General features: G+C 42.0%; 1 protein-coding gene across 1 annotated transcript; it reads left to right on the top strand.

Moving 5' to 3' along the window:
- Positions 1–5779: 5779 nt before the first annotated feature.
- On the top strand, positions 5780–17862 carry LOC147615275 (bifunctional nuclease 1-like). Its single transcript, XM_086779354.1, has 11 exons — positions 5780–5797; positions 6233–6505; positions 6787–6957; positions 7148–7200; positions 7289–7345; positions 7431–7496; positions 7726–7797; positions 7888–8006; positions 8102–8193; positions 8292–8347; positions 17531–17862. Exons 2-11 carry the CDS (start codon positions 6244–6246, stop codon positions 17534–17536), a joined length of 954 nt encoding a protein of 317 aa, XP_086635480.1. The 5' UTR covers positions 5780–5797; positions 6233–6243; the 3' UTR covers positions 17537–17862.
- The last annotated feature ends 244 nt before the right edge of the window (positions 17863–18106 follow it).

Below are 18106 nucleotides of genomic sequence, written 5' to 3'. Positions count from 1 at the left end.
AGAGGCGCCTACCTCACTTCTATGACCTCTCCATTCTAGACAGCCCCATGGCGGAAATATTTGATCTGAGGAGAGGGCATCACTTCAACTGATCAGCATACATGGATCTACTTGATATACATTTTCTAATATTATCTACTCAGAATCATCTAGGAGTCTTACTTACAGTTCTTATAACTGTATGATGGTCAGTTTATTGTACTTTTCAGTTTCATTTGGTTGTTCTCTTTGATGAGACACTAACTTCAGATGTACTCTCAGTTTTGGTCTCATAGGCCATCATGGCCTCTTAGAGATGTTAATATATCATTTCATATATATATATATATATATATATATATATATATATCTCATTTGAGTGGAAGTTTCCTCTTAATGTATTTGTCCAACTCTTTTATGAAGACCTCCAACAATCTTATCCACCCCCAATATTGTGAAAAAAGTTTGAAACTTCTATAATGAAAATTCGACATTTTATTATCACTTGAATTTGAGTGGACGTTTCCTCTCAATTCATATACTTGGTTTTGTCAAATTCTACTATTCACTTTAGTAAAGCTTTCATAACATTGATGAGAGGCCTTGGGCATGAGTGGTGGCTTTTATAAGTGTAATTTTTTAAATCAACTTATAATCTCATTCTCTTTGAGCCCACCTCTACTAAATGGTGCACCATCAAATTATATTCGCTTTGGCTTTGAGCCCCACCTCTACTAAATGGCACCATCTCTTTCTTTTTGTTTTTTTTGTTTTTTACTTGAGACTTACCATTGCTAATTCAAACCCAATTTGTCCATATTTTTTTATTTCCCTTTATATAATTATAAATTACTATTATGTATTTATGTTTATTGTTTTCTAAAACTTTTTGTAAGGTGTGGTAGTTTTTCTCAAAGTTGCACTTATAAAATTGGAAAATTACAATTCGGATGATACAAAGTGTACATTACACACCTTTGTATTAAGTTGTGTGTGCCAACCACCCTAATCATTATGGCCTAAGGTTCATGGAAATATTATTGTAGCATCAGGGGCTCACTTCTAAGAATATCCAACATGTTTTTGAGAATATGTATATTATCTCTTGTATATCTTTTGTAAATATACATATTTATAAGAGATAAATACCTAACAATCTGAGCTAAATACATTAGAAGCTAGTAAATGACACACCTCTTACAGATGTGAAGACCAATAAGTCTACCTATTTAGAAAACCATATCATGTACATTTAGGTGTGCTATTGTATATTTTTATAGCTCTTGGATCATATAACAAAAAAAAGAGCATGCAACAACTACTACTTTGCTTTAAGAACTCACTCAAGCAACTTCATTGGAATATGACTAACACTTTGGCAATCAAGAGTGCTTGCACTTATAATTAAGCAAGTTTACATGTTTGAATGATTTTTATGTTAGTGGAAGGCCAAAAGACTACACCTTTATGTGTGTGTGTGTGTGTGTGTGTGTGTGTGTGTGTGTGTGAGAGAGAGAGAGAGAGAGAGAGAGAGAGAGAGAGGGGGGGGGGAGAGGGGGATGCATAGAAGAAAAGGACATAATGTCATTCGTGTACTTAGCCTATAATCTATGACTTGGCAAGATTGTAGGGAGGCAACCATGTAATTTCAATAGTTATTATAACTAAGAAATAACATCTAAAACACATGCATTATAAAGATTGCCATTATTAATCATGAACACGATATGAAAAATAAAAAAATAAAATTGTATGTTTTAGATGGATACATGGAAACATAGGAGCAAACACATACCAACATACTACGAATTTGAAAAAAAGAATATTTAAGGAGAAAATGGTGCACTAACATTAAACACAGTCCATATAAAGAATTCATCCACATGCTTTATTAAAGAGTATATATAACGTGCATCAAGGATTTTCTAAAACATGAGAAAATCTTTAAAAAATAGTTTTGCCACTGCAAATTGGGCACTCCAATTGTGACATATTGAAACCTCTATAATATAATGAGGGTTGATGATTCTTTATGTCTTGTCATGGGAAAACTTCTTTTTAACGTGAAGGTGGTGGAGGTTTGGTGTTGATGTTAACCTAGTGGAAACCCATCTGATGACTTAGTGGCCAATCTTGTTTTGGATCTTGGGCAAATTAGTTCTAACATTCCCTAGAGAAGTTCACTTTATGAGATACTACATGATTTCAATTTGCTTAGAGTTGAGGAAAAACATAAGGCTCTTACACGCATTTTAAGAGTCAAACCACATCATGGAATAAAACACTTCTCCTTAGAAAGCTAAATAAAAGGTGAACAATCTTTGTGGCATGAAAGACCTTAAGGGCTTTTCATGTGTGAAAAGCATGAGTCTTTTTATATCAAGCTCTCCAAAGTTTACTATTAATGAGGGTAATATGGTTTTTCTGTATGACCATCTCCTCTTTATAAGTATCAATAAATTAATTGAACTTATGGTCAAATTTCTCAAATATGTCATTTGCAAGCTTAAAAGGTGGATATACAAATAGAATTTTCATGGTGCTTCACCCACATTGAGATTCCCAACCATTAGGGAAAAGGCAAGCCATTTGTCATGCCCCTCTAATGTTTTTTTTTAAATATCTAGGTGATTATAGCTTGAAATGATGTTTAATTTATCTAAAGGTCTCCATAGCAGTTCAATCAGCAAAGTTGCTGATAAGGAGTTTGGTAAATTTTTTTGCATGTTTTGGTTGTAGAAACAGTCCACACTACACATTAGCGATGAATTTATTCAAAACAACAAGAGTTGGTTGGGATGCTTCTTCCCATTACAGGAGTGCACTTGGCAATCTTGCACAAGATGTGGATACAAAAGTATACAAGCTTATTGTGGATGATAACTAGAAATGAGAATAGGGCCTCCATTAAGGTGGTCTATTGATTGGGGTAAATATTATCAAATATCCACATCACTGGCCAACATTAAGGTCCACCAAAGTGGGTTTCTCAATATCCACAATGAGAGCACTTGCTAACATTGAGGTCCACCAAAGTGAGTTGCACATGCAAAGAAAGATTGATATTGTTTGGTAGATGGACCTTTATGGTGCAAAGACAAGCTTAGGCGCCCCTTTTCCCCACCCGTGGGGGAAGAGCAAGTTGCTTGGTGAAAGCCCTTACGACGATGATGCCCCGCCTCCTTTGCCTACACCCGGCCCTCATCACTAGTTAAGGATGGGCAAACAATCTTGCATGTCCAACACCTTGCCTCATCCCAAAACAGACATAATTGTTTTGTATCCAACCTCCTTTGTTTCTCCTTTTGCATCTTCTACCCACTCTTCCAAAGTGGAGGTTTTGGCATGTAATTATAGTATCTAGTCTCTAAATAATCTTAAAAAAAAAACAATTTTGTGTAAAGGGAGGTGCATCCAAACCAATCCTTACTTAAAACGGAAGTTTGAATCCCAGTAGACATCGTGAGCTCATATTACCCACTCACATCTCAAAATCTACTCTTATTTTCTAGATAATGCTTGTGATGCCACTTTCTTTCTACACCATCCTAATATCCCACAAGCTTTACACAACATTTGAATAAAGTTCAAAAGCGCCTAGCTTTGCACGAAAAAAATTGATTAGGTGGATATGCTGAATCTAGTGGTGGTAAGCAATAAGGGTCTTTATATAATAATGGTCTCCTAGATCTAGGATTTAGTAGATATTGACCCTTCCCTTACACATATGTGTAACTTCAGTTTGCATCCTACAAGTTGTGGCAACAATATGCCTTCTAGTAGTCACAAAAGCATAGCCATTACACCCCAACTTTGGCCCAAGCTCATGCATGCAAGCGAATCACCTGTAGTAGTAATGATAGCTTTGTGATCCTCCTAGCAACTTTGTGAAATCACCATTGCACACTCACAATGTTAAAGTGGAACAACCATTTCCTTCTCTTATAGTAAATTGTAGTGGAACTTGTGCTTCTCCAAATGGCTGGAAGCATGAGCATCGATCAAACTTGCTCTACTACTCGGATCACATGTGCTCCCCCTCTGCTAAGGGTGCCCTTTGACCAATGGGGGTGCATGTAAACACCATAAGGCATCCAATCACCTATCCAAATAGGGGATGTTTCTAGGGGGTGTTTTTACAATCATTGACAAGGGGATCTCCCCATGCAACTAGTATTTAGGAAAGGGGTGCCTAAGCTTACCTTTGGGTCACCTATAGCAGTAATGATAGCTTTGTCACCCTCCTAGCAACTTTGTGAAATCACCATTGCACTTCTAAGATTAATTGATGCATACTCACAATGTTAAAGTGGAACAACCATTTCCTTCTCTTATAGTAAATTGTAGTGGAACTTGTGCCTCTCCAAATGGCTAGAAGTATGAGCATTGATCAAACTTGCTCTACTACTCGGATCACATGTGCTCCCCCTCTGCAAGGGTGCCCTCTGACTAATGGGGGTGCATGTGAACACCCTAAGGCATCCAATCACCTATCCAAATAGGGGATGTTTCTAGGGGGTGTTTTTACAATCTTTGACAACGGGACTTCCCCATGCAACTAGTATTTGGGAAAGGGGTGCCTAAGCTTACCTTCGGTCGATTGAAATTAAAAAATGTTTGGTTGATATCTTTTTCAAAGTAAAAATGTTTGATTGATATCTTTTTCAAAGTAATTGAGCCAACATTGAAATATCTATTGATAATGTAATATTGCAATAAAATTTGGCTTTTTTCTTCAAGTTATTGTCTTGGTTGAATGTTTGATTGAGATCTTTTTTAAGCCAACTTTGAAATAAGTGATTATGTAGTATTGAGAAAAAATATGGCTTATTCCTTAAAGTTACAAGCTTGGTTGAATGTAAAAGGGAAGCATGCATGTTTCATTTAAAAACCATTACCCAAACACTCCATCCACCAATGCTTGCATGTACAACATTGGGGGATGTAAAGACTTTAAAATTCTAAAAGAAATGCCCTACATGACTTAGGGGACTTGCAAAGAGGTGGTTTTTGGCCCTTAAATGAGGGGCTAAGTCACCTAAATAATGTAAGTGGGGACAAAAATGAAGGTGATTAAGGGGTTACATGCAAGACTAACCGATTAGCTTAGCCTTTGCAACTAGGGAGGGGCTTGAATGCGAAAAGGGAAGTGTTCTAAGTATATATATATTATTTCAAAAAGAAGATGTTTACAATCACACAGATCAAGTCCGTGTTATTCACGGGATTAGCAAAAGGTTGCATAGGACTAAGAGTTCTGCATCTTTAAGCTTGAAGGGGCGTGTGAAGATATTGAAGCGGGATTGAACAGTGTGGCCGTCCAATTTGTCCACTTGTGCACATAACACCAGGCCATTGAGGGTTTCCGAAATAATAGATATCATTGAGGCTCTAATCCAATGGTATCCCATGGCAAGTGTTCTAAGTTGATGTGGGGCATTATCTGATAAAGTGTGCCAAGAAAAGGTTTCACCCAAATGGTGAAAAACCTTCATCTTCTTCAATAATTGGAGGTATTTCTTGTCCATTTTAAATAATTTCAAGGCAAATTTTACAATTGTGAGAAATGTTCAACTAAACAATTTTGTTGGTATTTTTCAAATTTACATTTTGCGTAGGCAAAAATATCTACTTGAACCACAAGGCACCACGAAATGTTCAACTAAACAATTTTGTTGGTATTTTTCAAATTTACATTTTGCGTAGGCAGAAATATCTACTTGAACCACAAGGCACCACAGCGTCGACAAAAGACAGTGACATGGCAAGTCGAAATATTCGTCGTCTTCATGACCCTCTATCTCTGCGTGCGCTTGCCGTAGGGTTTCCTAACAAGCTTGCTGTTATGGTTTCCCTTGACTTTTTGCATGTAGGTTAAGACAGGTTTCCATTTCCTTGTTTATACGGTTGCTGTTAGCTTTGTTTAGGCTCTCCATTTTTCTTCTCTTTACTGGAATCCTGCATGCTGTCTGCTTGCAGCTGTGCGAGTTTCTTTACCTGTGTATAGAGATTTTTCGAGTTCGCTTTGGGTTTCCTTTGCTCTCTGCAGAGATTTTGCTTAGGGTTAGCCTTTAGCCTCCCTTTTCTCCAAATTCTTTGAGGGTTAGGGTTTGCTTTCTTTTCTTGCAGCAAGAGTTTCATCTCCTTTTTGCAAAGAGCTTTTAAGGATCGGTATTTCTAGGGTTTCCTGTAAGGGTTTTCTTCCTGCTTGCCCTTAGGGTTTCCTGTTCTGTTCTGCGCTGGTTGTTTTCAGGTTTTCCCTTCATGGAATCTCTCCTGACCCTGCAACCAACGCCGTCTGAAACCATGTATGCACGCTGCTTTTACGCTACTTCTGCTTCTCAACCGCCGCCCTCGATCCATGGGGCGTCCCTGAGGACAGCATCCCGGCTCCCCCTCACACTTGTGAAGCTCCGATCTGTGCCCCTTTCTGTCCGTTGCTCCGGCAGCAATGGCCCCCGCAGCAGCACCCGGCGATGGGACGATGAAGATTCCAAGTATCTGGAAGCTCACGTAGTCGAAGCAGGTAACATGGATCCAGACTCTTCCATGCAGTGTGCTGCAGATCAGATCAACTAGGCCGCAGTGTTTTCTGGATAAGTCTTTATGAGGGGTAAGGTCATGCTTAGCAAATCAGGTCATCAATTCGTGTGTTTTGGTTAATCAGCTCATTAACTCGTGCTAATTACCTAGCACGGTAGCTTAATTATACTCTAATTCTGCTCCTATCGGCTATCTCAAGACGTTTCTTTGCTTTGGTACATCTTGCATCTCCTCGTTGCTTTATTGGTCTTACTCTTTGTCCAGTGAGCCTCTTGCCCTCTCAGGGCCATCTTTTCATGACCCTCGCTAACGGAGGTGAGGTAGAGATCGACCATGTCAACCCTCCAAAGGGAAGGCTTTTGTACAGATCAAGGAATCCAACCATTTTTCTGAAGATTATCTGTGAGACTGAACTTTTTCTGCCTATCATTGTAGGTATGGTTTTGGCAAAACATTTATATTTTGATGTTTGGGGTGTTTTCATGAACAGCCACCACCCGTGTTTATAGAAAACCTGCAGTTATGCCGTGCAAATTTGTAAATTGTGAGGAATTGGTTTTTCATTTTTAGTGATGTTTGTGATTTTTGGATAACGAATTCTGTTAGTTTTTGATCCTACAAACAGGTGATGTTGCTGTCGGTATGTTAATGAAAGCTATTCATGGTGAAGAAACATCGGTACGGCATATTAGAACTGTTTTATTAATCTGATACAGTGTTTAGTCTTGCGGTGTGCTTTGACCATTGATTGGCACTTTGCCATTAGGTGCGCCCAAATCAGTATCACCTTATGAGAGATCTTGTGAGCTCTCTTAACTTCGAGGTCAGTTTTTAAAGTCTGTTTTCATATTTTCTAGCTCGTGTTTTTGAAAGAAGGAACCTTAGATGATATATTTTTTTAATAATAGGTGCGGATGGTGAGAGTGACACAGAGAGTTTCCGACACCTACCTCGCCCGCATATTTATAGGAAGGGTATGAGAATGTCTAGCCTATTTTTTGCACACCTTAGATTAATGATATTAATGGTGATGCTTTCACTCTTTTGGAAATGGTTTATGGCTAGAGTAGGAGAGCCTGAGTGGCATGCTGTGGCTAGTTTTTCAATTTCTTTCCCATTTTGTTACTGCCGTTTGGCCTGTGTATTAGATTCTCTTATACACAGACTAAGATTTGACCAGGGACTTGGCTTGCATGGTAACAGCCAGGTGAGGAGGAAATGCAAAGTGTGGATGCCCGACCTTCTGATGCAGTAAATCTGGCTGTAAGATGCAAGGTAGGATGTGGTAACATAGGAATTTTTGACATATTTATGTTGTTGCACAGGGCGGTGGTGATTTGGTTATGACATTTCTTGTGATGTCAGGTACCCATTTATGTAAATAAAGATATAGTGTATACTGACACTGTGAAGCTCGTGTATGCTGCCACTCAAGCGGCAGCAGACATCATTAACCACAATGGCCATATATCTGCTTTAGACCGGTGAGCTTGCTTTGTTTATTTTGTTTAGCTTTGCTTATAGTCTGGTAGTTGAGTCACGTGCTTCTTGTTCTAATCAGAAGGGGATGGTTGTGCAGCCCTGAGAAAGGACATGATCCTATAGCTGAGGAGATAACCCTCATGAAGAACATGCTCATAGCAGTTGTTGAAGAGCGATATAATGATGCAGGTTGACACCTTATCACCTGTCTAAACACTGTAAATAAGGCTAGAGTGTATTTTAATGGTCTTCAATCTGATTATTTTCTCTGATTTTGTGATGTGAAGCTCGTTGGCGGGATGAGTTGAACAGCCTTTGGGTGCAGAGACGACGGATTCGACAGGTAAAATGTTTCTCCTTGGTTAATGACAATGCACCTTTGATTGTACCTTTGGTTGTGTTGCGACTTCAGGTGTTTTGCTCCCAAGCACCACTGCAAATGTGTGGCTAGTTATACTATAACCCCAATGCTTGCAGTGCCGGGATGCCGTCACATCACATTTGCCTTGACTTTTACCTTCAATATGGATCTTTGGCTTATGAATGCCTCCCTTGTATCTTCCTGTTAGTGTTTGTTTGAGCCTCTATCTCAATGGACACCGTGGAGTGTGAGGCTAGACACACCAACACCATGTTTGGACTTTACCCAAGCCATGGTGTTCCACACCACCATAATTTACATTTAGGTGTAATTTTTAAACCAAACAAAGACCCTATCGGGTCCCTGATTTTCTGGGTGTGCACCCTTTTGGGAATGCCAATAATGAGCCTAATCCTCACATATGGATGCTAGGTGAGTGCTCTTAATTTAACATCAGATTGCAACTTTAATTAAAGTTCTTGTGCTTTGCTTTTTTGGCTTTAGGGCCTTACTTTTTGGCCCTAGAGCTGCATTTTGAAAAAGCAGCTTCTTGCTTTTTGGTTCGGCTCAATCTCCTCTTGCCAGTGGTGCTCCTAGCTTGCGGTCAACACAGTTTGACTTTTTGCTTTTCTTTGCTTTTTGATCAAAACTCGCGCTTTTCCATGTGCAAACCTTATGGTCCTTGTCCCCATGCCTTCTTCCACTAGTTTTGTGTCTGGCCAAGGGTTCCATCATGTGAATAGTGCTAGGAAGGCCAAATAGCTACATTCCCTCCCTCTTATATCATAGTTGTCCTCAACTGCGGAATAGAAGTGTTCCAAGCATATCCATATATTCCAAGTACTAGCCCCATTTGGTGAGCTTGTGCATCTGGTCATTCCCCATATATGTGGTGTCGTCTGCTCATCTGGCAACATCTCAATGCCTTTTCTTTGACCAATGGCTTTGTTCTTTATGATACTTCTTCTTGGCCTGTCACATGTGTTAGATAAAATAAATCCATACCTCCTGTAAAAACTAGACAGAAGTTAGTCAACAAACAGGTATGCATCATTTGGGTCTACTGGGTACTCCGGGTACTGGCTAGGTAGTCTGGAGCCCAATGGAGTATCACATGCCATAAATCCAAGCATTGTCCACACATCAAAAATAGCACACAATGTCAAAGAAGTTTAAAACATACATCAGTATGCAATGCACAAGTAAAGATTCTCCTGTTCATGGATTGTCTTGTTTGGTCTCATCGGAAACCGGTGCTTAGCTATTTGGCTACCGAAGGAAATCGCTCAGTCAAATCTCAAGGCCATTTGGTCACCAGGACCGCCTGAGTGTTCATCAATAGTCATCTGGGCTATCTGGTTGCACTGATCGTCCGACTATGAAATCCAATACAATCATCTGGGCTATCTGGTCGCATTGACTGTCTGACTATGAAATCCAAGATATTTGGCACAAAGGCTGTCCAATGGGTTATTTGGCATGGCTGATATTCAAATACAAATCTTGCTTCTTGGGTCATTTGGTATACAATCGACATCAAAATACAAGTTGCTGACATACAAAAATGCAATATAGCAAAAAAAAACAAAAAAACTAAAAAAAAAAGTATTGACAGGACGTTGATGACGTGGTAGTGTTGATGTGGCACTACCACGTGGCAAGATAGGTGCCCAGGGCAACCTTACAAGCTTGGAGTGATGCAACGAACTTTTGGAAAGCAAAAGATTAAAAGCTTTTTAAATACTAAAAAGAGAAGATATTTTGTTATTTAAAAGATGTTTTTTGGACTATAAGTGAGTTTTAAAGCACTTTTCCAAGTGCTTTTGAACAAGAACTATAAATTTAGCTATTCTCTCATTGTTGAGACATGAAAAAAGACGAGAGGTTTTTTCGGAAAAAAAAAGAGAAGAGAGCTCGCTAGCTCTAAGAACTTGTACTCAATACTCCTTCGAGGGGTTTTATCTAATATAACTCGGAGGGGGTAAAGATCAAATTTTCTCTCCACGTACTCTCTTCACGATGTCGACCCAAGAATCAGAGTTGGAGCTCCTTGTGGAACGCGAAGGCTTGGCGGCTACGGAAGGTACCGATGCTGATCTTTTTGACGACTTTGTGTCAAAATCAAACTTCCAAGAGTTCAAAGTAGCTCTCGAAGCTTCTTCGTCGGAACGTCAGGCACAAATTGCGGCCCAGATGCAAGCTTTGCAGAACTCCATCGCTCTATTGACCACTACCCTCTCTACTCTATCGGGTATGGATACCTTGGCTTCTGCTTTAGACCCCAACATTACTCCGGAACGGTTTGGGGGCGAGCAAAAGCAGCGCACCAAGGAGATCGTGGACACGTGGCTACATAAGTGGCAAGTTCACTTTCAGTTTTATCCATATGATAATGGAAAGAAGATCCAGTTAGCAGCAGGTTTCCTGTCCGGCAAAGCTTTGCTTTGGTGGAAGGAACTCAACCCTAAGCCAACGACTTGGGCACAATTCAAAGACGTCTTCAAGAAAGAATTCCTCATGAAAGAGGATGATTATGATGTTGTTGCCCGGTTTTCAGCTTTGACCATGACCTCGCAGCACCTCACTTATGAGGTCTACCTCCAGAAGTTTAGGGACTTGCAGATGAAAGCTACAAAGATGGATCCCACTACTCTTTTGGGGTTTTTCGTAGCTAGTTTACCAGACTCATACCGTTTACAGGTTAAAAATAACAAATGTAAAACATTGGACGAGGCCATTCATTCAGCTCGTATCTATGATGATACAATGGTCTCTTCCAAGTCGAAACCCGTTACCGAGCAGGGAAACAAGCATAAAAGAAAGTTCTCCACACCTATGGCTAACACGACAGAAGGAAAGTCTTCGGACCAACCTTCGAAGAATTCAAGTTCGACACCAGCGAAGAAGAAACGACTCCTTAGGGCTTTAAAGCTCAAGAAGAAAGGACGTTGTTTTATTTGCGAAGAAAAAGGACACGTGTAATGAGTGCCCAAAGCAAAAGGGTGCCAAGACAAACGCAGGACCCAAGCCAAAGGCGGCTAACCAGTTGTCTTTGACAGGTAGGTCAATTACTGTACTTTCTCTTCCTAGTACTGTTCTGATTGTCTGTTCAATTCTAAAGTATTTGGCTTGCATGATCGTTTCCGAGTTTATGGAGAAGTGAATGGATTTGCAACAATCTCTGAAATCCAGTCCGGAGAAAGAAGGAATCAATCTTCTAATTCCAAGCCTTGGGAGCCTGTTTAAGACTATTCAAGGCCTTTCTTTACCTGTAAACCATCCCTTCGAATCCTGGAACCACAAAGCTTGGAGGCTGCTCAACATATACCTCCTTCTGTAGGTCACCATTAAGGAACGCAGATTTGACATCCATCTGATACACAAGCCACCTTTGAGAAGAAGCAAGGACAAGAACGGTCCGAATCGTGGTCATCCTTGCTGTCGGTGCAAAGGTATCCTCATAGTCGATGCCTGGCAGTTGAGCATAACCCTTAGCCACAAGTCTGGCTTTGTGTTTGTCCACCGACCCATCTGACGTATATTTGGTCTTAAAGACCCACTTGACACCAATGACTGACCGTTTTGACGGTCTCAGTATCAACTCCCAAGTCTTGTTCTTCTCGATGGCATCTAGTTCCACCTGTGCATGGCTTTCCTCCAAGTATCTTGTGCAAGGGCTTCCTTGACGGAAGTGGGCTCTTTGTCTTGCATGATACGAGACATCAAAGCATAGTTTACCTGTAAAAGCTCCGCTGGATGACTTTTATCACGGACTCTGTGTGATCTTCGAGGTCTGTCCTCTGTGGTCCATTCGGAGGGAAGCTTCGTGACACCCGAAGGGTGTCCACTAACCACTTGGGTACTCGAACAGAATGCGGAGCCTCCTGCTGCTGCGGGGGCTCAACTCCAGCTGTGGGCTCAACCTCCTGAACTGACTGTGGTTGTCCAGCTGGAACAATAGACTGGGAATCATCATCAGAATCCTATGGGTCTCCAAGAAGTGGCGGCTCATCAACAGCGGAAACCGGAACATGCTCATCAAAGACCACATCCCTGCTGACAACAATCGCATTCCTCTCTGGATCAAACAACCTGTATCCCTTGGAAAGAGAGTTATATCCCACAAATATAAGCTTTTGGGACTTGGAGTCGAGCTTCCCCCTCTGCTTCTTCGGAATGTGAACATATGCATCGCTCCCAAACGCATGGAAATGGGAGAGATCAGGTTTCCTGCCAAAATATGCCTCAAAGGGAGTCATGTTAGGTACTGAAGTCGTCGGAGACCGGTTGAGGACATGGACAATCGTAGCCACAACCTCTCCCCAAAGTGGACGAGGAAGATCACGATGCTCTAGCATCGTCCTCGCCATCTCCACCACAGTCCTGTTCTTGCGTTCTACTAATCCATTCTCTTGATGGCGAACCTGTATTGGCGAGTTCCCTCTTGATGCCATGATCTGCACAAAACCTCACGAAAGCATTTGAAGAGAATTCACCTCCTCTGTCAGCCCGGAGAGTCTTCACCTGCAATCCAGACTCTTTCTACACCATCACATGCTACTCCTTGAACCGAGCATAGGCTTGGTCCTTCTGAGAAAGGAAATAGACCCATGTGAATCTGGAACAATCATCAAGAAGCAGCATGAAGTATAGAGAACCTCCCAAGGATGGTGTCTGCATAGGTCCACACAAGTCGGTGTGTACCAACTCCAACAGTTTCGAAGCCCGCCTAGAAGCCTGCTTCGGAAAGGATTCCTTGTGTTGCTTACCACGTATGCAAGAATTGCAGCGTCCTTACCTACTGCGAACATCTGGCAAGCCAACCACCATCTGGTCCCGGAAAGCTCGCCGTAGCGCATCCACATTTGAGTGGCCAAACCGAAAGTGCCATAGGTCACCAACCTGAGAACCTATCAACGAGGAGAGTGCGGAGAGTTTGTAGATACCATTCTCCACACCGCCTTTCCAAACAACCTGGCCAGTCTCGCGCTGTCGTAGAGCAATAGAATGCTCCTCAAACTCCACCCGGAAGCCAGTCTTGCATACCTCATGCACTTACAATAGATGAAAACCAAGTGCTGGGACGTAAAGATCACCAGAGGAGCTTACCCCCCTTGCCATCGGGAATGATCTCCATCCGGCCCTCACTGTGTATCGGAATTGTGAAATTGTTGCCAATGAAAATGTGACCTGACTGGTGTTTTAGATCCAGAAAGAAGTCACGGGAAGGAGTCATGTGCCTCGAAGCACCAGTGTCGAGAATCCATTCCCTCGTATCCTTTACGGTGAAGCCAACTTTCTCCTTGCTCGAAGAAGATGAAGCATCTGAGTCCATCATCTCTAAGTGCACAAAGGCTGGAGTCTTTGCAGCTGAAGCTGAAGAATCAGCACTCTTCCCAGTCCGCTTAGGACACTTTCTCCAATAGTGGCCTTTCTCGCCACAATCATTGCAGGTCCTCTCGGCCTTCAGTTCCTCTCGGTCTGCATCAGGCTTCTTCTTAGAAGACTTCTCTGATGAAGCCTTCCCGTTGCCCTTGTTGTTGTTATTCCGGCCTTTCGACCGTTGGCCAGTTAAGGCCTCCGAACCTCCGCCTTGTGAAGGGTTCGTGAATCTTTCCTCTTGATCCAAGACCATGGGCACAAGCTTCTCCCATGTGATGGTGCTGAGCCTGCCACTGGTAATCAACGAGGAGTAAAATGCTGAGTACTGAGAGGGCAAGTGTGATAGCAACGTGATGGCCATATCCTCCGATGATATCTCTTTCCCAGCCTGGAGAACTTCCTGCTGAAGAGCTTGCAGCTTGTTGTTGTTGATGTGCTCCCGCATCGTCGATGACTTTGCAGGATTCATCACCCGCATCTGCACTTCCAAGGAGATCCTCTTCATGGGCGATACCCTGTTGTAAAGAGAAGCCAAATGCTGCCATATACCTCTGGCCAGCGTCATATGCTTGATATGATTGATTACCTGCGGTGTGGAGTTGAGGAAAATGAAAGAACAGACCCTGGCATTGACGCGATCCCATAACTGTGCCTGTGCCTCACGTTCCCTCCGAATCGAGGGTAACTTTCCTTCCTCTAACTCCGGCCGTGGAACCCCAACAACAATGAAATCAACGAGGTCATACGTAAGACTCCAAAACAGATTCCATCATTACCTTCCATATGCCGTAGTTGTTCCCGTCCAACTGACGGTCCATTGGGAACGTGGGGAGTGTCGGGATCTTCACATGCTTCTTAGCCATCTCAAGTAAATCTGCCATGGCGGGGCTGTGATTGAAAAGGGTGGGTGGGTGGAAAAAATGAAGAACTAAACCTGCAAGTGTCTGTCCAGCAAATCAGCCTGCCTTCCTCTTACTTCTCCTCTTCCCGTACGGTCCAAAACAGTCCACCAATCAGCAACAAAACAGCCCCCCTCTTGCTCACACAGTTCCCAAGATCTTCCAAGAGCCTAGAGCTCTGATACCATGTCAGAATATGCAGTGGAGATGAAGACAAGATCTGAAAACACAAGAGCAAGTGCACTATAGAAAAACACAGCAATAGAGAGGGAGAGACAGAGGCGTGTAACTTTGCTATATACAGAAGAGAAAACCCGAATACTGGAATACAAGCTATGTGGGAGCAAGGGGCCATTTTATATGGCCCCTATGAATCAGTCGGCCAGCATAAAAGGCAGCCGACAGCAGCCTGAAGACACCCGACCAGCATAAGTACAGTCGGCCAGCAAAAATGCAATCGGCCAGATCAGAGCAGACAGTCCTGCAGTGGGCTAGCATACAGAGGTAGCTGACATGCACAGGACAGCCTCCCACAGTAGAAAAAATAAGGAAAAATATGGAGAGCGGGGAAAAATGAGAAAACATCTAAATCGGGCAAGCACACCCACAACAGAGGCCCTGATGTAAATATACAGACAGGAGATGACTGCTAACAGATACCAGCCAACATGGCTTATCCAATAGCCCACATAGCTGTCCATAAACCCATATGGCTGAATCATAAGTCCATAAAGCTGTCCATAAGCGCATATGGCTCAATCATAGGCCCATAAAGCTGTCCATAAGTCCATATGGCTGAATCATAGGCCCATAAAGCTGTCCGTAAGCCAATATGGCTGAGATACAATACTCCATGGCAGTAGCAAGTGCGCAATGGCTCAATTTCATGCTCAACGACAATAGCAAGTGTCCAATGGCTGTCCATATTTAACCAGTTAAGAAGACAAATGCCCAATGGCTGAAAATCAGAATACAATGATTAAATACCCTTGCCTTCAATATTTCTTTGCGATGGAAGCCTTCAAAACGGTCTCCAACAGCCAATATACTTCATGGGCAGCCTTCAAGAGAGAGAGAGAGAGAGAGAGTAGCCAATATTAGGGCAGCTTGTAGCGGTGGTAGAGAGCCATAACCTTGGAGTAGAGAACCACCAAGAATAGACAAGAGTTGCCAACATGATGGAGGCTAGTTTGCAGCAATAGAGCTTGCTCAAATGAAGAGAGAGGGCTCCAATTTATAGATTTGGTCTCTCATGAGCTAGAAGTAAAGGCTATCATGACAAGTGTAGGGCTGAGGTGACAAGTGTGAGGCCACTTGTCTCGCTTCGAGCCATTGTATTGCTACATGTCTCAATTTAAGAGATGATAAAACTTCATCTTTAAAAATATCTAAACTCGCACACATTTTGTCAAAAGGTGCTCTAGCAAGTTCGCCCGAGCTCGAGGTTTGGAGTGCGGTGAATTAACCCTACCTAGACAATAAGCCTTGGTGTCCCATACCACCAAGAGTAGGCCTGTTTGGAGCTACTCGTGGCCTTGAGGTCGCAAGCACCTCACAGACGCCTTTGCCAAAGGTCCCTCCCTCAATAATGCTAATCGAGCTCTAGATACTCACCAGTCCTACCTAGTACTAGCAATTAGCTCTATAAGTAAGCTTTTAGGCTTTTTGTGCTTTTAAGCCACTGGTTTTATTTTAATGAGACCCAAGGCCAATGTAGTCCTCATCCTTGCTAGCCCTAGGAAGGTCCTATTAGCTCGTAAGCCCCAGGGCCTAACCCCAATCTTGGGTCGGCTTTAACCGTAACCCTTAGCCTAGCTGATCTGTTGTTAGCTCATCCCCTTAACCCTAGGTTGTCCAATTTGAGGTTAACATTGGTCTTAGCCTAGTATGGGATGTAACACCCATATTTTACATCTCCCTTGCCCCCAATTTCCAATCTTGAACTCTCCTAATTTCTTATATCCCTTGTTGACACAATTTTTCTTGAGTAGATCCTTCTATAGTAACTACTTGAGTGCCCACGCAACTCTCCTAATTTCTTACATCCCTTACACCTTAACCCTCAACCTAGCTGATTCGTTGTTAGCTCATCCCTTTCACCCTACGTTGTCCAATTTGAGGTTAACATTGGGCTTATCCTAGTATTGGATGTAACACCTGTATTTACATCTCCCTTGTCCCCATTTTCCAATCTTAAACTCTCCTAATTTCTTACATCCCTCAGATAATTTTTCTTGAGGAGTAGATCCTTCTGTAGAAGCTGCTTGAGTGCCCATGCAACTGTACATATATACGTAGTATGTAATCCCCCCTCCCCCCCCCCCAAATAGGTAGCTACATCCCTCGTTGACATAATTTTTCTTCAGTAGATCCTTCTATAGTAGCGACCTGAGTGCCCATGCAACTCTCCTAATTTCTTAAATCCCTTACACCCTAACCCTCAGCCTAGCTGATTCGTTGTTAGCTCATCCTCTGAACCCTAGGTTGTCCAATTTGAGGTTATTATTGGTCTTATCCTAGTATTGGATGTAACACACATATTTTATAGCTCCCTTGCCCCCAATTTCCAATCTTAAACTCTCCTAATTTCTTACATCCCTCGTTGACATTATTTTTCTTGAGTAGATCCTTCTATCGTAGCTACTTGAGTGCCCAAGCAACAAAACCCTTTTGTTCTCTTGCATGAAGCTCTTAAATTGTCTCTACTTGAAGATATATGCTGAGCTGAAAGTTAAAAACCAGCTCTGTGGGTTGAAGGTAAACATTTGCACCTGCACACGTGTTCACTGAAAGTTTTGTTGTGCTTTTTGTCTTAGTTAACATTTCTTCTCTCAGCCTTGTTTTCATTTGTTGTGGTTAACCTTGGCTTGTTCCTGTCTTGCAGCTATGATGAAAGTGTTTGGATCGTGCCTCAATACATGGTGTTGTAAATATTACTATATGCAGTGATCCCTCTAAAATGTATGCTAGTTTTTCCATTTAATTTGTTACTGGGGTTGTTGGTTACACTATGACACTCAATTGTAGATGTGGTAGGATTCAGCATTCAAACAGCACGTGCTGAACTGAGACATTTTTCTGTCCAAATGTGCCAGGAAAATATACCGAAGGATTTTAGTTCTTCGATATTGTGCTTCAGTTTACACATTGGGTTTAAATGGCATATCCATTCTTGGTTGTAATTTCCTACATACATAATGCTTGGTTGTGATGGGTATGAATGTTATGTTTGGTTTTTCTTTGATCTTTGTGTTTAATTGTCACCGCTCAAGTTTTGAGTTGTGATTTTAGTGTGAATGCCATATGCTTGTTTCATACCGAATCAGCGTTGTGCTTGGATGGTAAATGTGCTGGGTTTTGTCGACTTTCGGTTGCAACTTACAACGGCATGGATAGTATGTGTGTCGATATCTATGCTTTTGCTTGGATGCTACCATACGATTTCCCCACTTTAGCTCTG

The sequence above is a fragment of the Cibotium barometz genome, chromosome 40, assembly GCF_041138505.1.
Source record: "Cibotium barometz isolate CiBa-2024 chromosome 40, ASM4113850v1, whole genome shotgun sequence".
Classification (NCBI taxonomy): domain Eukaryota; kingdom Viridiplantae; phylum Streptophyta; class Polypodiopsida; order Cyatheales; family Cibotiaceae; genus Cibotium; species Cibotium barometz.
This window is presented reverse-complemented; position numbering and strand designations above follow the sequence as displayed.

Bases quoted from the DNA above. Each gene is read 5' to 3' on its own strand.
- LOC147615275 (XM_086779354.1), top strand. From the start codon at position 6,244: ATGGAATCTCTCCTGACCCTGCAACCAACGCCGTCTGAAACCATGTAT. The intron at 7,346-7,430 runs GTCAGTTTTTAA...TTTTAATAATAG, and splicing joins TGAGCTCTCTTAACTTCGAG to GTGCGGATGGTGAGAGTGAC. The intron at 7,497-7,725 runs GTATGAGAATGT...GCATGGTAACAG, and splicing joins CCCGCATATTTATAGGAAGG to CCAGGTGAGGAGGAAATGCA.